The sequence below is a fragment of the Hemicordylus capensis genome, chromosome 6 (genome assembly GCF_027244095.1).
Source record: "Hemicordylus capensis ecotype Gifberg chromosome 6, rHemCap1.1.pri, whole genome shotgun sequence".
In the NCBI taxonomy this organism is placed as follows: Eukaryota; Metazoa; Chordata; class Lepidosauria; order Squamata; family Cordylidae; genus Hemicordylus; species Hemicordylus capensis.
The window spans coordinates 99,350,876-99,372,225 of record NC_069662.1 but is presented as its reverse complement, the minus strand read 5'-3'; the positions used below and the strand labels follow the sequence as shown (position 1 = coordinate 99,372,225).

The 21,350-nt window shown below is 41.7% G+C and overlaps 1 protein-coding gene across 5 annotated transcripts in view; it reads right to left on the bottom strand.

The window, feature by feature from the left end:
* LIMD1 (LIM domain containing 1) overlaps window positions 1-21,350 on the bottom strand; it is a 56,177-nt gene that overhangs the window by 34,330 nt on the left and 497 nt on the right. For 2 of the 5 annotated variants that reach the window (XM_053265405.1, XM_053265404.1), the window contains exon 2: window positions 18,928-20,716. In XM_053265405.1, coding sequence (XP_053121380.1) covers window positions 18,928-20,404 — 1,477 coding nt within the window. In that variant the 5' untranslated portion in view covers window positions 20,405-20,716. Of the gene's footprint in view, window positions 1-2,325; window positions 2,441-18,927; window positions 20,717-20,969; window positions 21,107-21,133; window positions 21,346-21,350 lie in introns of those variants that run through there. The other 3 variants (XM_053265407.1, XM_053265406.1, XM_053265408.1) reach the window with 3 other exon arrangements.

The following is a 21,350-nucleotide window of genomic DNA, read 5'->3' as shown; positions in this document are numbered from 1 at the left end:
ATAGTTTGTGCATATAAGTGCTTGTAGGATTAAGATGCTCAGCTCCTTGGTACACAGGGACATTTCTTGTGCATCATGCTAATCTTGATAATGCAGGACATGGCTTCTTCCTCAAATCATGGGCTGGCTGATCAAGATTGTGATGAGGGAGCTGACTTTCTCTAGACTATTGTGCTAGTGATTTACAACTCTACTTTATTTGTTCTCCTTCTGCCTCAGGGTCTCTACTGCCTTCTCTGCTTACACTCTATATTAATGACTATTTTCTCAAACGTAACTCTACCAAAACTGAGTTTGTGTGTGTGTGTTTTTTCATTATTCCTTCTCCTCAACATTATTCTCTCTTGTTCTTTGTAATATTTGGCTTGTAGTCTTTTCCTGAAATACAGAACCCTGGAGTACACACTGATTCTTCTCTATCTTCCCTATGTCCTGGTAAGCCAAGTCCTACAGTTTTTAGGACAGTATCAATGTATCCGTATCACTGTACCAATAGTTTGCCCTTTAAAAAAAATGGACACTGCCAAAAATTTAGTTAATATTATTTCATGCATAATATTATTTCAAGCTTCTTTTTGGTCTTCCTGCTGCTGCTGCTATTAAGCAGTAGAGAAATGACTTGACTAGCAAGCCAGATTTTGCTGGTTCGGGAAACACCTATATCAGGCAGCAGCGATATAGCAAGATGCTGAAAGGCATCATCTCATACTGTGAGGGAAATGGCAATGGTAAACCCCTCCTGTATTCTACCAAAGACAACTACAGGGCTCTGTGGTCATCAGGACTCAACAGCACACTTTACCTTTACACACGTTGTTGCCTCTCTGACATTTTCACCTCCTTGTTCAAAGTTCAGATCTCATTATACTGCTCTCTTCATTGGCTTCCTCTCTCACCAACTCACTTTAGCCTGTTTCAAGCATCTCCACGGTCCCGCTCCTCTGCATTTAACTTCTATTCTTTCTCTATATGCTTCTCCTCTGAACTCTTGGATTACAGTTCTCAAACATTTGGCTGCACTTAAGATCATTCTCTCTATTTCTTGTTTGCAGAATTTTCCCTCAAACAACATCCAATTCTGCTCCTCCCTTGCTTATATTTAAGGGCCTCCTCAGACACCAGCTTTCACTCTGGCTCTTCCTCAATTGACCATTCTTCCCTTTTATTTTCCTTCGCTTCTCACTATGTCTTGTCTTGGATTTACACTGTAAACCTGTCAGCAGAGCCAGCTTAAGTTTTAGGTTTTTTATGCTGCCTAATAATCATAAGTTTCTGACCTCACTACAAACCCCGGCACATTTGCAAAGAAAGTGAAGCCTCACACCCTTTTGCAACTCTACTGGTCATATTTGGCTCTGGAATGTATATCACAAAGCCCTCTTTTATTTTAAAAGAATGTACTTTGATAATAGAAAGATATTCCACATAAAGCAGACTAGATTTTGAATAGTACTAACAGTGCAAAACAAATCCCCAAACCCCCCATATATACACAAAACGTCCTGCCATTATATCTTGTAAACCAAAACATCACTGTTATCATAAGATTATAAAGTCAGCAACCAAACAGATACTTTTACCATTAAAATTATAGTGGTTTTCTTAAATACATATGTATTCAGACAGAGGACTGGGACAAAACCGACAAGTTCAAAAAAGAACAAAACCCACACAATTATCCAGAGAAAACGTCCGAGACAGAAAGACACTGGAAATAAACATATAGGATTTGTGAGTGTGCTTGAAAAAGAAAGTTACAAATTATGGTTCTAGCAAAACATGAACAACTATTGGTTCATTTCGGACTTCAAGGAACAAGTAATAGTAACAACTGTTCAGCTTGAGTATGAGAAACATGTTTACACAGAACAAGAATTTTTACATTTGTTAATATCTACCGACTGAAGAGATATACAATTTGAAGCATGATTTGAAAGTGTTTACAGTTCAACCTGAACTACAGCTAAAAAACAGATATTTTCTTAACATGACCACCAATTCTGACTGCAGCTCAAGAACATTTATTGCCAACGTATTCAGCTCAAATTCTTGTCAGAAAATTCTTCCACAAACAGTGGCCAAGCCACAACAAGGTTAAAATCCACAGCCTAAAAAGAAAGTTTAAAAAGGTTAGTAAGTCATCCTGCTGGTCCAAACCGTCCTGGGTAAAAATACTATGTGATGGACCACTGAAGGGTCAGGAGAGGCAGGGGTATGTAGAAGAAATAATATAACATGCCATTTAGATTCTGAACTTAAACACGTTTACTTAATTCAAGGTTTAAAAAAAAATTTTTAGAAGGAAAATATAAAAACATGGCAGACCAGGTTTCCCTCTTGCTTTGTCATGATGCCACCTTGGTCGAACTTGCTTTGTTCAAATATTGTCCTATGTATTCACTGGAGTGTATTTTGCTATATGGAGAAGGGCTACAGTCTTGAGCACCCTTACTCATAAATAAGATCCGGTGAAACCTGCACAACATATTTTCCATGAACTGGTGCGCTTTTCCACTGACAGTGATTGAGCACTTTTCACACTGAGCATTTGCTCACCAAAGGCTTTGCCCCCTCCAGAATTTGGAGTACAATGCCCTCTATTTGAGAAGACTTGCCCAGACTAAGTCATGCTCCAGGACTTTATGCTGGGAAGAACACTTTCTTCAATGATAAAGCACAATCATTCACATCTTTCTGTTACAGGTAGAATATTCCTCTCCTGTATCCTACCAAAGAAAATCACATGGCTCTGTGGTCGCCAGGAGTCAACTTTACCTTACTTTTATTCATCTCCCCAACACAGAAAAAGAATAGAATCTTCTACACTACAGTGACACCAAGTAGGTTTTGGGGTTTGTTTGTTTTTTACTTTGATCTACTGTTTTACAGTTAGATGTTGTATTTTGTGCTTATTTTAGGGGTTTGGGGGTAGAGAATCTGCTTTGCCTGCAGAAGGTCCTCATTCTCTGCCATCTCCAGGTAGGGCTAGATTAGACTCCTGCCTGAAACCTTGAAGAGCCGCTGCCAGTCAGTGCGGACAGTACTGAGCTAGATGGACCAAAGGGACGCAGGATAAGGCAGCTTCCTATATTTCTATCTAGAAAAACACATCAATCACTGCACTCATTAAGTCTTGGCTCTGTACGTGTGTGTAAGTAAGGCAATATATCTCAGAGACGAACAGCCTATACCCTACAAAACAAATGTTAAGATTCCCAAGGCACAGCTGTATGGCCTGGGGACTCCTCAAATCCCCAAGAACACCTTAACATAAAAACATGGAAAAGATTTGTTCTAAGTCTGAAAGCCAGTTTTAAAATATATATTTAAGGGCTGATGTGAGGCTCCGCACATTTGCAGTAAACAACTCCAGAAATAAGAGTAACAGGCAACATGTCTACCAGCTGGCATTTGCTATGTTCACCCAAGTGGTAACACAAATCATGTTAATTATAGGCAATGACAAGATGGAAACCTATCCTCCAGCTCAAGATATATTTTTCAATGCGGCCGCAATGTTAGACAAGCTCCATTCTGATCTACTCTGTCCGCCTGTCACTCTGGCCAGTTCTCCAGCTGTGGCCCATCCTAACAGAGGCATCTGCAGCATAGAGGACGCCTTAACTGCTGCAGTGCTGCTTCATACATCAAGCATGTGAGAAGGAACATACCTTCCTTGCTGCCTCATAATCGGTGCATCTCTGTGAAAGTGACCGAGTACCAAAAGAATGTTGGCATGGTGCGTTAATTCAGCAGATGACCTAAATATGCTTCACCGGGCTGCTTGTATCCACACAGCACAATAGTCAGAGTCTCAATCGCATGCCCAAGTCATTTAAAATTTCAGGATCTCACCAAAACTAGGTGAGACTCCTTAACTGTGATCACCAGCAAGACTCGATGTATATCTGACATAATGCAATCAATCTTTATTATGATATTTGACCAGCATAAAGTAGATTACATTAATACAGCATTAAGGCAGCATTAGAACAGGCTATGCCCAGAACTGTGAGAGCAGAGGGCCTAAAAGCTTTACACTGTTATACAGCTAGTGTTGAATTGTAGGGAGCTATCTTAAAACGACAGTTAAAAGGGATAAGATTAATATAAAATGGGTGAGACTATGTAAAAACTAAGTGGTTAAAATCTTAAAATCCATCTGTAAAAACATAAAACTATAAAATGCTATGGGGTTTTAAAGTAAACTTTGTGACCAAGCGCTGTATCAGGCCTGCTTAGTTATTGCTGTCAGGACTCTACGTGTTTTACATGCTGCCGCACAAAACCTGGCAAAGTTATGTGTAATAACAGGGTGGAGTCAGAAAGCAGGAGAGAGACGTAGAATTGGTCTGAGCAATTCTTGGGGACTAGATTTGTACTGGAAGGATGAGGGTGATACGAATGTCTCTGTAGAATGGGCAGTGGAGAAGGACATGCCCTGTAGTTTCAACTTGTCCAGAATCACAGGGGCACAGGCATTCTGAGAAGGGGGTCTTCTTGTATGTGCCTTCTAGCACAGATGAGCTAAGGGCACCATAGCAGCCTAGGGTGAAGACCCTTCTGTGTTTCGGGTCTTCCAGCTGCATGAGGTATACAGCAGAGATCTAATGTATCTTAGGCTTTCATTGAGTAGGAAGTTCGGGACCCTGCCTAAATCGGTTTGGTGCTCTATGCCCGTTATGCGTTGTTTGATGAGCTACATAATGCTACACTACATAACACACACAAATCAGCTTCACTAGTATTGTATGTTTATCAACCCAAATTCCTCTGTTCCTTAAAACCCACAGCTTCTACTACCATTTAACTTTGTCTTGCCCTAGCCTCTGTTAATGGAACTGCGCCGGAAAGTTTGGTCAGCACCCCAATGTTCGGGCTTTGTGGGGGAATTAGCTCTTAAAGGGGGTCAGTTCCACCAGTTTTAATTTGTGCAAACGTTTGGACTAAAAAAAAAATTATTGTTATGTTTGTATGCCGCCTTTCATTAAAACATCCCAAGAAATGACTGGATTGAGATGATGTTATAGTTTCAAAAGAAAAAGATGATATTTATTGTAGAAGGGGGTATATAAAAGAGAGAAATACGTAGTTAAAGCAATATTACTATCAAAAATACACTTAACTACAACCAGGCGTTTTAACTTAAAGTCCTAATCGTGTAAGTTCCCAGGTGGGCAAGAAAGAGAGGCTTGCGAGAGAGGGGGGGTAGCTTAGATTTAAGAAAGGGATAGTTTGAGCCTAGTTGCCAGGCAAACAGCCACCTTAACCTGCTCTAGACTACGGGACCTCAGAACTCCGGGAAGGGCTGCAGAGACTCATCGGTAAGATTGGAAACAGGAAGGTTGTAGGGATTAGTACTACTACTACTACAAATATTTATATGCCGCTCTTCAACAAAATTCTCAAAGTAGTTTACATAGAAAAATAAATAATATATATATGAATAAGGTGGTCCCCTGTCCCCAAAGGGCTCACAATCTAAAATGAAACATAACACCAGCAACAGCCACTGGAGGAATGCTGTGCTGGGGCTGGTTAGGGCCAGTTGCTCTCCCCCTGCTAAGTATAAGAGAACCACCACTTTAAAAGTTGTCTTTTTGCTCAGTTAGCAGGAGATAGTGGAGGTAGAGGAGCCCACAAGAAGGGTACATCCATGGGGCCAGCTTCCTGTTGCAGCTAGGCAAGCTGGATGGGTTAGTAAGAGGACCACTCTGGAAAGTGGCCATGAAAAACTGGACACCCCTGGTTGAAATGGCGGGTGTGCAGTAGATCACCCAACTTATTAGTAATTTCAAGCTCTTTGTAGGTTGTGAGAGAAAGCAAGGAGTGCTCAATGGAATCCCAAGTATAGCAGATGATGGAGTATACAAGGAAGGACACTGGGTCATGGAAGTGGGGATACTTATATCCCAAAACATGCCTTGGGAGCAAATTCCTCTTGCCCTTTCCTCCTGATTAGAAGTGCCAGCATGGACCTGCACAGAATGCATTGTGTCTGATCGCTCTGTCTGAGTGTAACAATGTGGGAATCGCCTTCTGTGTACAAGGCTGATTGTGATGAAAATCCAAGTATGTAGGTGCGCAAAAGAGTATCTGTGCCTGGACGGGCTCTTCAGTAATCGGATCAATAATTTCAATAAAATACACCTCTAGGTCTACGTCACTGACTAATCTTCTTTGTGATGGGCAGACCATTGCATCACTACCTTATCTACTTTTCTTCCTGCTTGGCATAATTGGCTCATTAGCAAGTCGTTATCTCTTGAGATAGGATATAGGGAATTAAAGCAGTTCACTCTGAGTTAAGAGTGGCCTTAGATGCCAGTTAACTCACTGTAGCTAACTTTGGTGTCTGCTTAACTGGGGCTCCCGCATAAGGAGGGAGTGTGTATCTTGATCCCCATTCCAATTTGCGTTGTTTGCAGCCACATCTAGGGGTGACTAGCCCATTGCCAACTAAGTGACCTTTCCCCCATGTGTACCATAAACCGAGAGCTCACATTGCTGTGAAGCTCCTGAGCATATCCAACATGCAATCTCCAAGCCCGGAGATGCAACTGCAAAAATGGAGGCTCCTGGGAGCTGGGCATAGGAACATAGGAAACTGCCATATACTAAGACAGAGCATTGGTCTATCTAGCTCAGTATTGTCTTCACAGACTGGCAGCGGCTTCTCCAAGGTTGCAGACAGGAATCTCTCTCAGCCCTATCTTGGAGAAGCCAGGGAGAGAACTTGAAACCTTCTGCTCTTCCCAGAGCAGTTCCATCCCGTAAGGGGAATATCTTACAGTGCTCACACTTCTAGTCTCCCATTCCTATGCAACCAGGGCAGACCCTGCTTAGCTATAGGGACAAGTCATGCTTGCTACCACAAGACCAGCTCTCTTCTCAGAATAAGCACAGCTAGCAACACCTCCCTCACTACTCTCTTTGCTATTCTACTGAATGAAGTACAATGTAACTATTGTTTAAAAAAAGTTTTTAAATTATAGCTAAAACTAATTTTTAGCTATAATTTAAAAACCATATTTTTAAACATTATTTAACAATAGTTACATTGCAGTTCATTCATTAGAATAGCAAAAAAAAAAAAAACCCTATAATTAAAAGTTATGTGACAGTTTAGCCATGCAGAAATCTTTATTCTCTAATAAGAGGTGTGAAGAATTCTCTCTCTCTTTAATTTAAAAAAGCCACCAAATTATAAATCCATGCAAAAAATCCCAAAGAAAAATTAACAAAAATAGTAAACGTGTAAATTCATTAATTTTTGTAGAACTGTAATAATTACTAGATGTACTATAGTACAGTCCAGAAGCTAGGGGACAAATTTGTATTAAACACAACTTTTTTCAGGCCAGAAATTCTCATGTTCTAGGCCTTTATACTTGATGGGATCATTTTTCTCCATTAATGCAGTTGGTTAAGAGCTCACAATGGGCTCTTTTTAACTACTTATTGCATGGATTTCTCATCAGCCACAGACCACATCTTGTTCTCATAAGAAGTGTACACTTCCCTGTCTGTTTACACCAAAAATAAACCAGCCACTGCTGATAGGGAGCCTCAGCAACACAAATACTCACATTGTGTTGACCAGAGTTGAACCGACAATCCTAGAATCAGTGTAAAAGACCTACTACTTATTCCTGCTCTTGAGTGAAAGTTGGAATTTAAAACTTGTTCAGAACAGCATCCAACTACTGGTCAGGAGACAGTGCTGTACACAATTTTTTGTGCTCCATAACTGTTGAGAAACTGTAGTCAACCATTCACACCTATAATCAGCACTAGGTGTTTCCCCCCTTAACTGCAATTTAAGCTTTAGTAACAAGAAGTTCTGGTGAGAACTAATCTGCCTATTTTCCTTTCACTCTAATTTTAATGGATAATTACCATCTTCAAATTCATGCACTTTTTGTTACCAAACACCAAATGCAATATGCAGTATACAGTAAAACAGTAGTCAGAGCCTCTTCACAAGTATTGGGTGCACTGTACATAGATGGAGGATGGCAATGAGATAATGATGTTATAAAACAGCCTGTTGAAACGTCCTTATGTGGCACTGCAACTGTACTAAACTTGATCTAAATTGGTCCCAGCATTGCAAAGTTGTTAGGGGGCAGGGTGAAGTTGTTAGGGGGCCACACGCACACAGTTGTAAGGGGCCACACGCACACAGCCACCATCTTGAAATGAGTTCAGGAATTCACTTATAGGATATCAAGATTTAATGTCCTCTATAATTTGAGCATACAGTACATTCAAGTTTGGTGCAAATCAGTTCAATGATTCAAACGTTAGCCCATGTCCACCTCAAAAGTTCATGCATCTTCTATCTTGAACTACGCTAAATGACATCATTCCAATACACACCATTTGGATGTCCGTATGTAGCACTTCAACTGAACCAAATTTGGTCCAGGCATTGTGAAGTTGTGTGTCCCAGGGGACATACACACAGCAATGTGATCTCATAAGACTACTGTCAATGAGGAACGTGGGCTAAAAAGGCATCCAAAGTTCAAACATCTTCACATGCAACTCTGAAAACTGCAAATGTGCTTACTCGGAGTACTGCTACTTTGAGAGAGCAAGGACATTCTCTATTCCCTTACATGTAAATACATTCAACAGGACAGAAGCCTTATGACAAGTCTAAATCTCTAGGTAGGTAGGTAGGCTCTCTCTCTCACACAGACACATTCCCCTTAACCAGAAAATAAGGAAACTCAGATCTACATCAGAGGTGCACAACTCAAATGCCCCAGTGGGCCAGAATCAATCATGACTTGGTGTTTGGGTGCCAAGGCCAATTTTCAGCACATTCCATTAAAATTATTAATGAAAGCAGTTAGTTACTTGTGAATCGTCAAGGGACCCACACTTTTAATTAAAGGTAGCGGCCAGAAAATTAGCCCTCCCCCTGCCAGGTGAGTGGGGCACCTGGAGTGCATGCCAGCCTCCCAAAAATGTCAAGTCTTCTCTTCTCCCTAAATCTCTGTTGCTTTCAGGTTGCAATCCTAGGCATGCAAGTCTCACTGGGAACACAGGAAAATTTCCAAGCAAATATGCACAGAATGATGCTGTAAGGCAACTTCAGAGACATGTAATTTGCAATCCTAAAAAGCTAAACTTTTCAGAGCCTGGATAAAATGGCAGCAATGTTCCAAAAGGGGAAAACAAAATAAAAAACAAGTAATAACATTCACTTTGGCTTCTGGTTCTAGGGCAACTTGTCCCTGCACAAAGATCCTTTTAACATCATGTGGAAAGTAAATGTTCAACTTGTATCTTAATTTCTGAACAAGGGAACACAGCTGGACTGAAAACATGCCCTGTGAAGCATGCCTTGGTTCTTATCAGACTTGGTTTCTTCATAAATCACCAGAAATGTTGCCACCGGAAAAAGCCCCGTCTCATGGGGCCCACAAGTCAGAGGCTTTGGAGCTGGCAATAACGAAACCTGGTCCTCCGAAATAATTCAAAATGTCAGTCACACCCACAAAGCTCAGAAAACGTGACCAGCTTCCTGGGTTTCTGAAACACATGTGTCAAAGTATAGCCCCTCATAAATCATCAGCTTTCTAGAAGTTAAATAGAAATTTATTCAGAGTAAATCACAAGGTTGAAATATGACTGCTTGGGTGTGCCTGATCTCCAGGCAGCCAGTTTATTAGAGCCCAACTAACATAATAGTTTCCCTTATGAAACAGTTCTGAGTATCCAGCAGCATTGCAGTCTTGCCTAGTCACTGGTGGAAAGCAGCAGTTCCCTCCTGGTAACTGGGACCAACTGACACAAAAGCACAAGCACACACCCCAAAAAATGAGCCATAAGGCTGCATGTTTGCCTGCCCCATATATGCCTGCTGGCCAAAAGGGACAGCCATACAACCCACATGACTCCATACTGGCCTGTTAGGTCAACCATGTGCCAATAGTTCTCCCCTCTCCTGCGCTTCCAGGGTCAGGGAAACATGCACAGGGTGCCGGTGCCACTGCTGTATGCCTCACACTTGGAACCTTCCAAACCACAGCAGCCAGGCAGCAGTAGCAGAAACCTAGTCTCTGCACTGAGCTTCCTTGCAAGGAGGTGTGATCAGAAGGAGCAATTGCTACCACTGGTTTAGATCCAGAAGTCTCCCAGTCAGGGCAAGCAGCAGAAGAGGAAAAGATTTTCATCTTTTCCTCTTCTGCTGCTTGCCCTGACTGGGAGACTTCTGGATCTAAAACCAGGGGTAGCAACAAGAGTAAGGCAGGCAACTAAAGTAAGGAGGCTTCATCCTTATTTGTATGGCTGATTTATTATGATTTATACAATAAGGGGATCAGAGGTAAAAAGACTGAATGCAATTGTTTAGCCTACAGGTTAGATTTTAAACAGGCAGCATCCAGAGACTATGTTAGTAATGACAAAGTCCCACTGAAAATAATGGGACCAGTTAGCCATGACCAACTTGCTTTGTTGATTTCAATGGTACTTAGTCATGACTAACTAAGGCTGGCTGCTGCCCAATAATTCCATCTAGTACTGATAAAGTGATTTTCCTGAAGCCTTAAACACTTCCCATACATTACTTCTCCAATTCTTTCAGTAATCCTGAAAGGTTGGCAAATACGTTCTGTACCCGCCCCCCTCCCCAATACACACACATTGGAGATGAGGAGCTGACAGTGAATAATGGCTAAACACCACCCAGTAAGTTCACAGCTGTGCGAGATGCAAGTTCATGACTTGCAGCTCAATTAACCTTTACAGTGCTACTCTAACTCACCTTTGAAACTTAATCACTGCCATTCTTTGGTAAATATCATATTTTCTGTATTTTGATTTGATAAATAATTCTGTATTTTGCATTCAACGACCCATAAACCACAAGTGTTTGCTCAGTCCCTTAAAGTGGAAAACTTCGCATGTTCCACCCACTTGTTGGGTCATGCTCTGCCCACCCCATGCTGTGATGCCACACTGTGCAATGCAAATAGGGCTGTTGGAAAATAAACAAAACTAGTATAAATAGGGAACGTTGTGTTGTTGCTATTTTAAACTTCCTTCCTTATTATATACCATAATGGCATCACAGCCATATGAGACATAGGACTAAAGCCAGGATGACAAAGCTTCTGGTTAAGACTTCTCCAGGCCATGTATTTAGGGGACAGGCCAAAATGTTTCCCTTTCTTTGACCAAATAAGTCTACAGCTTTAAAAAGCAAATTTGCCTCCACCCATGAACAGTCACACTCCTACAACTATTTCTCCACTACCTCACCCCAAAGTTTAACCATGAGCTCTTGGGCAGTAAAAAGTAGAGCAAGATTTCTGCCTAGCCTTGTTGCAACAGCATTTTACATTTGCAGTGGCAGGGCTGAAAACAACCTAGGTCCCCCAGGCTCTGATAACATTGATGCTGGTTCCTAGGAATATGAAATGCTTCCCTTTTAATGGTGTTAGGAAACCAATGACCAAAACAAAGAGTAATATAAAACTGAATATCCCACACAACACTGGTTCCACACCACTAGGGAATGTTTATAGGTGCAACAGCACTTAATGCTCTGATGTAGCACAGAAAGGGACACGTTAGAGCTAGCACAAAGGCTACGGCAGAGAAATTAACCCATTTGTTGCATCTTCTGACAAGACAATCAAAGCCATATTCTCTCTTTGCGACCTGGCAAGATTTAATTTTTTTTTTAAAATCAATCAAAGAAACTATGGGAGAGTATGGCTTGCTTGCTATATTCAGATATGGAAAGATGTGCATTATAAAATGCTCAGATGTGTTTGGGTTAACGTTTTGGATTGGTAACATCTATAATAATGCTTGAGATCTGATCTCTAGGAAGCTAAAGTATGTGAATTATTATGCATTCTGTGATATTAATAGCCTACTTTCCTTAAGAAAAGTAATGCCGTCATTGGGTGGATGACATCATCACAAACTACACCGTTGAGGTGTCCTTACAACTGAACAAGTGTAGGAACACAAGGACAACACATGAACATTTGAGATGCAAGCAGGCTAACTTGTGAACCACCTAACCAATTTGAACCAAGGTGTAGGGACACACAGGGATGGCTCTACAGTGTAGTTTGTGATGATGTCATCCTCCCCAATTCAAGATGGCAAAGGTATGAACACTTAAGGCTCAATTGGGCTCAATTGTGAGGGTGGTAATTATCAATTAAGATTATAGTGAAAGGCAAGTAGGCAGATTAGTTCCTACCAGAACAACTTGTATTATGTTATGTAAAGCTCTGCCTTTAATAAATAAAAATTAATATTTTTTAAAAAGGCTAAACATACTGGAGGCAATGTACCTAACAGACATCCTAGAAACATTAAGACTTAAGTGAGTTATCTGTGTTGGTACATATCTCCAAATCTAACATCTGTTGGTAATGTGCTACAATGGAATTGCAACTAATTGGTCCCACCTGCCTAACAGAGAATTTGCAATAGCTATTTTGGCAAATGATCCTCTGTGCACCACTACAGCTATGCATATTTTAATGTCAGACTTTAAGAAACACAAGGTGCTTCCCTGAACTGATGCACTTAAGCCAACTGTGTCAATTCAGTTCCACTTCCTATAATCCTTTTTGCAGCATTTTCAGTAGTCAGTCTTTTATATAACAGAGAAGCTCAAATCACTACAAACATAAGCAGTCTGATTCACACAACCGTGGTTCTTTCTAATCAGAGATTATGACTTCACTTAACAGTTCTATCCTTTTGCCCGACCATAAGACTCAAAAGTGTATAGGTTGAAGTTGAGTTGTAATATGCTAAACCACAGAAGAAATTCTTTGTATCTCAGGTATTCCTAAAAAAAGTATATATTGATCTTTATAAAATGACTTAATTCCAGCTTTGGCTTTTCACATGACAGTGGGGCCATAACTTTGGAGGCGGGAAAGTTATCCTGCCCTTTATAATTTAGTCCCAAAGCAAGCAACATGAGAATTATGAGGAGACACTGGCAAGATATAATTATTTTAGAATGTTCTGCCTTTGCAGCTAGCATCTCTGTAAAAGCTAAAATAATTTTAGCATAACTCTCAAACCACTTATGTTACTTACACTCAACTCTTTAATAAGTTTCCATTTCCTGGTGATCACAGACAATAATGCAGCTGTTGTGCATACGCTCACAGCAGTACAGAAGGATGTCTAAAACCAAGTTGTTATGTGATAATTACATCATTATTTCCTTTTAACTATTAAAGTCCAGAAGATTAAGTGACCACTTCCACCAGAAAGTCTACAGGATGAAATGCTTTGAAGATTGCTCCATTTGCAATATAAGCCAGAGTGCTTAACAACAACGTGCTTTTATCTTGTTCAAAGTCAACTCCACCACTTATGCCTAGATAACTGTCAGGAGATTTAAAAAAGATGGCACAGAAAGGTATTTTCCACATCAGCGTTTCCACAGTATTTCATGTGACTAGAACTCAAGAACACCAAGTTCCTATGTAACATTTTCTCCACAGGACTGCTTTTAGAACTAACAAATCAGAAAAATACACAGAGGAAAATGTTCTGTTAAAACTGAAATCTATGTGGATTATATTTTGTATAGAGCTGGTCTGTGATCAGGGTATTGCAGTCCATCCAGCTCCTGATCATTGGGGGCAGGGGGGAAAGTAATATATATCTCAGTTCTGAAGGAAAGCTTCCCATGTTCATTCTCTGAAGGAATCATCCTGAAAGCAGTCCTGTGCAGCAAAACATGTTTAAAGAGGCCAAGCATCAACTGCATTCTGTCCCTTCTATTTCAGCAGTCTACTTTGGGGGTTCTTGAACTGGACACACACTTCTCAGATTTACTGGAGAGAGGAAAGAGGTCTGTTACTGGATTCCATTGCAATCCTCTTTCCTACAAGGACATTAATTAAAATAATCTTGTACACCAGGAGCCTAGACTTTCTGTTTCCAAAATTACAACTGTGTTTTATTACATCCCTTTAACAGCAAAGTGACCTCCTGCAATACTATTTAAAAGGCAAAAGTTAAAGCTTACTCTGTGAGTAGACACACAATCTATTTTGGTACATTCCTTGCACAGATTTGTACATTATATGTAATTTTCTCCGGCAGAAAAGCAAGATTCAAATAAATATTTGACTACAGCTGTCCAAAATTTGCAATCAGTCCAAGGTCAATGGGTTATCAGTTCACATGATCTTCTCTCTTCTGTGCCAGGCACTTTTTTTTTATCCTGCTCAGATGATACCACACTCATGATGAAAATACTGTCTGAACTGACTGCCATGATCACAAGATGCAGTTTTGCATTATGCTGCAAATAGTCCTAACATGGATGAGCAGTTAGGCTGCAATTTTGCATGTGTCATAATCCAAGCAGGAAAAGGGAAAAAAGCACCGGGGGGGGGGGGATAAGCACTCAGAAGTCACTGAATAAACTGGCCTAACTTGAGAGTTCTGTTTAGAACCAGATATGGCCTACCCCAGTATATCACTACTAAGCTTAGGTATGCATCTAAAACCAGATAATAATAAACCAGCCCCTTTCTCCTACTTAATCCAGTAGTTCCTCCTTTGCTAAGGCAACAGTTACAGACTTGCAGCTCACAAACGTAATTTTAAGTAGCAGCATGTTAAGGCAAGCATCATATGGACAGCTCGTTGAAAGTGTCAATCATGTGGGCAGCTCCGGTCCATTATGCAGGCAGCTCATTGAAAGCAATGACTCAATGTGCAGCAGCTGTGAAAAAGGCCAATTCCATGCTAGGGATCATTAGGAACATAGGAAACTGCCATACATTGAGTCAGACCATTGGTCTATCTAGCTCACTGTTGTCTTCACAGACTGGCAGCGGCTTCTCCAAGGTTGCAGGCAGGAATCTCTCTCAGCCCTATCTTGGAGAAGCCAGGGAGGGAACTTGAAACCTTCTGCTCTTCCCAGAGCGGCTTCATCCCCTGAGGGGAATATCTTGCAGTGCTCACACATCAAGTCTCCCATTCAGATGCAACCAGGGTAGACCCTGCTTAGCTATGGGGACAAGTCATGCTTGCTACCACAAGACCAGCTCTCCTCTCCTCCAGGAAGGGGATTGAAAATAAAACTGCTAATATTATAATGCCCTTATACAAAACTATGGTGCTGCCACACCTGGAGTACTGCGTACAATTCTGATCACCACATCTAAAAAAAGGACATTGTAGAACTGGAGAAGGTGCAGAAGAGGGCAACCAAGATGATCAGGGGCCTAGAGCACCTTCCTTATGAGGCAAGGCTACAACATCTGGGGCTTTTTAGTTTAGAAAAAAGGTGACTATGGGGAGACATGATAGAGGTCTATAAAATCATGCATGGTGAGGAGAAAGTGGATAGAGAGAAATTCTTCTCTCTCACACATAACACTAGAACCAGGGGGTCATCCCATGAAATTAATTGCCAGGAAATTTAGGACCAACAAACAGAATTACTTTTTCACACAATACATAATCAACTTGTGGAATTCTCTGCCACAAGATGTGGTGACAGCCAACAACCTGGATGGCTTTAAGAGGGGTTTGGATAACTTTGTGGAGGAGAGGTCTATCAACGGCTACTAGTCGGAGGGCTATAGGCCACCTCCAGCCTCAAAGGCAGGATGCCTCTGAATACCAGTTGCAGGGGAGTAACAGCAGGAGGGAGGACATACCCTCAACTCCTGTAGCCTGTAGGCTTCCAACAGCATCTGGGGGGCCACTGTGTGAAAAAGGATGCTAGACTAGATGGGCCTTGGGCCTGATCCAGCAGGGCTGTTCTTATGTTCTTATATGGTTTAACATTCAAGAACATGTCCATCATTAGAAGAAAGCTGATGCAACATCATGGTCATGAACATGAGATTTAAGCAGGGAAATCCTCAGTTCAAATCATAAACTCCCTGAATGGCCTTGGACAAGTCACCTCTCTCTTATCTTCAGGCCTGTCTGCATTATGAGCCTAACAATACTTTTTCAGAGGTAGTCCAAGAACAGACAAATATTAGGGAAGGACCATCATCCTCATGCTCTGCTTATCAGCTTTCAGCTCTGTCTAGTTGCCTTCTGTTGGAAACAATGCTAGAGAGGATTAACTTAGGGCTTTTCCAATGGTTTAGCTTTCCAAGCTCCCGCCTTACTCTCTTGAAGGCTACAGATGCCTGCATCATGTTCTGAAGAAACCCATCATGACTTCTTGAGAGTTTCACCAGTCAGACAGGAGCGCCTTCCTTGCGCTATTTTTGCAGTGCCACCTGCCCAGCCAGTGCTTACTTTCCCATCTCTTTTCATGATCACTTTCATGAAAAGTGATCATTTTTCATGCGCAAAAATAGCACAAGGAAAGTGTTGCACTTCTGGCAGGAGTGCTGAAACTTGCAATAAGAACGAGATTCTTCAGAACCAGATGCAGGCATGTGGAGCCTGCGGGAGAGCCCATCATTAAGCAAGGCAGTTGCTTGAAAAGCTACAACCACTGTCTGGAAAAGCCCTTAGCCCAATCCAGCAAGAAGATTATTATTAGACCCGCACACTCGAGAGAACAATTTTTTGAAGCTTCCTGCCAATTATAAGAAATAATATGTTCTTAAATAATCTGTGGCAGTCTCCTCACTCCTTCACCATTTACTTTATGTCCTGATGTCATTACACTATAAAGGAAATGGAGTGGGGGGTGATTTTACACAATAATGCCATTTTCTGCGGCAGCCCTGTTTTTCTTACAACACATAAGGAACACAGGAAGCTGCCTTATACCAAGTCAGACCATTGGTTCATCTAGTTCAGCATTGTTTAATCTGACTGGCAGCAGCTTCTGCAGAATTTCAGGCAGGAGTCTCTCCTAGCCGTACCTGGAGATGCCAGGGCATGAACCTGGGACCTTTTGGGTGTGAAGCACATGGTTCTACCACTGAGCTACAGCCACGTCCCTAAGGGAAATATCTTGCAGCAAACACTGCTCACAAGTAGTGAGCCATCCAAATGCAAACCAGGGCAGACCCTGCTTAGCAAAGAGAACAATTCATGCTTAGTACCACAAGACCAGATCTCCACCCCAACTACACGCAGTTCCTCCAGTAGTATGAACAAACTCTTGGTGCCTGCAGTAGTGACCAGTGAGCACCACTCACAGGGGTGGGGAGGCGGTGTGCGACAGCAGGGGAATACCGCTGTACACAGTATGCTCTACAGGGTGATGGTAGCTGTCCCAGTATCCCATGGGGAGGCTGCCCCACCCCCGCTGCTCATTTGGCCTCTGCGCATAGAGTATTCTCATAACTGATGGCAATCATAAGGTCAGAAATAACTGTAAATGGAAGTTTTCCTTCCTTCCCTTGCAGTTTGTTGCAAGTATTTTAAATTCACTCAAGAATCAAGTGCGGTAGAAAGTTTATGTGGTTTATGATAGAGTACACCCTGATTCTATTGATGTTGTTACACTAGGGACACTGCAAAGTCTACAACTGGAAAAAGGGGGGGGGAGGCATACACAATTTGTGACAAATTAATAGCAACATCCACTTCTTTTCAGTAGAATCAGCAACACACCTACTACTTCTAATTACACTGGTAATGTCTTCTCATTAAGCTATGAAATGGTTCTTTAGCTTATTGAAATGTCACTGCCAAACCTTGCAAGGAATTAGATGGAAACCTACAAGTTACTAGGCTCAGGTCTGCAGAATTAGCACACCAAAAGCTCATTAAAAAACCTCAGTGAGAACATGCCCTAGCAATCAGGCATCTTCTCCAAAACATGTTGAGCACCTGAATGCCACAATGTCTAGTAGGATTTGCAGGTGTTCAGCACTTTTTAAAAAAAATCAAGAAGGCCAAAGGTATTAGGCCATCCATCAAATGATCACTTAATGCTTTAACAGGCTTCAACAATTAGTGTTCTAGGACTGGATCTAATCCTGCAGTTGTCTCCCATAAGAGAGGTACTACTCCCACATTCATAGCAGGTCTATGGGAGAGCAGGGCAAGAGGCATGCATAGTGAACGTGCATAGTTCCTTATAACCCAGCTGGCTGCCGAAACACAAAGAATATGGCCCAGATTCCTCTGAGATGGTACAGAAAACTATAAACACACTCTCACTCTGCTTATCCACTTCCATTCTTCCAAGCATTGCCACCTCCTGTGCAAAGTAAGCAGGATGAGTGGCAGAGGCTAACTTTGTGGTCCAAGTTGCAGGAGGAAAAGACCTGGTCCCATCAATCCATTCAAAGTTGTCTGTGGAAAAAACTAGTGGCCAACCAGAGGTTTAAAGCAATTTCTCAGTTATTTATTTAGAGTCAAGTTACAGCATCTTAAATTCTAGCACTTTGATTTAAATGAGGTTGTGAACCTTGCTGCATAGACACATTACAAAATCAGGATACAGTATTATCATTGAGTGTTGAGCCCATGTTCTCTTCCATAAATTTGGAACAACATCCACAAATGTCTTTCATAAGACATTTTCTCAGACCAAGATCTGCAACTACATTAGGACACAACCAAATGGCTTCACGGTTTTTAAACCAAAAAAATGATTTAATCCCCTCAAACAATAGGAAAATCATAGTATACCCCCAAAATTGGCTGTAATCTAGCACATAGCAGGAATTAACTGAGCGCTGGATTGCAGCCTTTGAGATGTTAAAATTGGTATATCAACTTGCTTCTAAAAACATGCCTTTCATTCATTTTTCCCTAGCTTGTCATTTTCTCCTTAAGTTATTACAATAAAATTGTAGCTTTCAGAACAAATAATTTTTTTAAAGTACTAGTTGTCCCTGTGATTAGTAACAATGGATAAAAGAACATGGGTGCAGGTGCAAATATAGTAGCACTTTTCACTGAACCTATTACTAAAAAGTAACACACTGTACATTTGTAAAAAATAAATTTTAAAAAACCCACTATACCTACCAAAGTAGTCAGCCCTTGGACAAGCATCCATCTCTTGCTCCAGACGCTGGGTAAGAGCTTCTAATTTTAATTCAGCAGTGGAGGGTCCTTGTTCTTGCTGTAGAAGGAGTGTCTGACAGGGTAATTTTATTTTTGAAGAAGTTGATGTTTCTTGATGACCAGAGTCATACTGCGGAGTGGCGATGCTCTCTTTAAAAGGAAATTTTGGGATATCGGAAATCATTGGACCATGAGAAGTTACATCGATGGAATTCTTCTCAGGGTTTATGCCAGATCCAGCACAATTAAGCCTGTGAGTTTGATCATGAACTACAAAATGGCCTGTAGGCTTTGGATGAGTGTTGACTTGCTGATGGCCTACACTTGGAGGTAGTGGAGTAGGAAGTGAACCAGAAACTGAAGACTGAGTGTTATCACTATGTCTTGACTGGTTGTCACCACTGCTTGTATTTGGGGTGGCAGAAGCCACCATCTCAATTCCACAGTTTGGATGCAAGTGATCAGACCGATTCAAAAGAGCTTGAGAAGGGGATGCTGATGAAGCAGAGACTGAGGAAGATCTCTGTTGTGAAAATCCCGCAGGAAACTCATCACCAAAACCAACAGAGCAGGCTGTAAAGAGAGATGGTGATCTCTGAGCAGCTGGGTTTTGGTCATAGCTGTGACTAAGTCCAGGGCCTTCACCTCCACTTTCCTGACTTCCATACCCACTTTCAGAAGACCTGCAAGAGTTTCGCGATTGCTGACATGGGTGGAGATCTGCTTGAGGTTTTGTAGGACTTCTCTGCAGTGAATCACTGTGATTGACCTTTGACCATAAATGGGAGCCCTTGCTGGATTTCAGGCTGGAAAATTTATCAGCATCTCTTCCCCAACCTTGAATACCTGTCTGATTATCACTGTTATTGGGTTCTTCATGGGAAAGGGAAGAAAAAGATGTCTTAGCATTACATGGATTCATCTGACCAGTCCTTATATATCCATATCCTCCAGAAACTTCAGACACCCCCTGACCCTCATTGTATCCATAATCACCACTGGCTCTCTTGCCATCTTGATATAACTTTGTTCGCTCTTCATCAACATGAGCTTGTGGCTGGTTTGGGAAGGCAAGCTGATGGCCTGCACACACTGTAGATGAGGCAGCCAAAGGGGGTTTGGCAGTATTTTCTCCAGAATGCAGTTTATTTGTTCCCGCAATGCCTCTGGCTACAGGATGACCTGGAGGCGGAGTACCAAAACCAACCCCACCATTTGGAGCCCCTAAGACAACTTTCATCAACTCCTCTTGTTCCCGCTGTTTCTGAAGATGAATTTTGGACATTTTTTTAGCAAAAACCCTTCTGGTCTCTTCAAATTCTGGGTTGTTCCCAACAGCTTTGTCCACCCGAAAGAGGCCATCTTTGGAGGCTTCATACATATTGAGGTCTTCTATAAATTTACTTGCTTCCAAACCCAGATCATCATATTTATCCATTTTTAAAAGAATTAATGTGTGCCTCACACACACACAAAATCCAAGAGAGAGAAAATGAAAGCAATGTGATTTGAGTGCTGAAGTCAATCTGCAGGTTTTCACTCAAAAAACTTCCAAAAATCCTGTATATACAATATTTTTGTGAAAATAGGAAAAATACTATCCCAAAAATTCACTTTTAAAAAACAGATTGTATCTTCCTCAGTTTATAAGATAACAATAAAGTTGATAACATCCACTTTTTTGTATGGACATCTCACATGACCACAAACACCTCTTCAGAACTCTCTGGCGTGACTTGGGTAAAAACACCTAATTAAAAAATAAATAAAATATATATTTTTAGCATGAGTCTCACTAAGACAACATTTATCCCTGCATTATTGTCATCACCAAACGAAAGTATTTCCTAGTTTAGCATTAACTTTCACGCCAGACAAGCTACGTATACCAGCTAGCCTTGACTGGGTGGGTCAGGTCAAGAGTTTAAACGGGAAAGAGGCCACCTTGACGGGAATAAACAGGAAAAACCCACCAAACCAGAGGAAAGCCGCAGGCTACTCACTGGAAGGAAGCGCGTGAACTTCAGACTTGCCCCCAGCCAGGAGAGAGCCTTGCAACTCGTATGTCCGTCCTATCACATGCAGACACATCCTTTAGCCTTAAACTTGGGAAAGAGGATTATTTCCTCTCCCCCCACCCAGCCAGCCCCCGCTTCGGTTTCCTTACTAGCTGCCGTCCTCCGGAGGCAAAGCGGAGAGGAGAAGCTGGCGCCTGCCCAAGCCGTGCGCGTACTGCTTTTGCAGTTCCCGCGCGTAGCTAGAAAAAGCTCGCCCGCCTGCGTGTCCGTCTGTCTGGTCCGGGACGCTCGAGGCTCCACTGCGCGCGCGAGAGAGAAAGCACCGCAGGAGTCCTGCGGCAGCCCGCTCCGCTCCTATGAACCTTT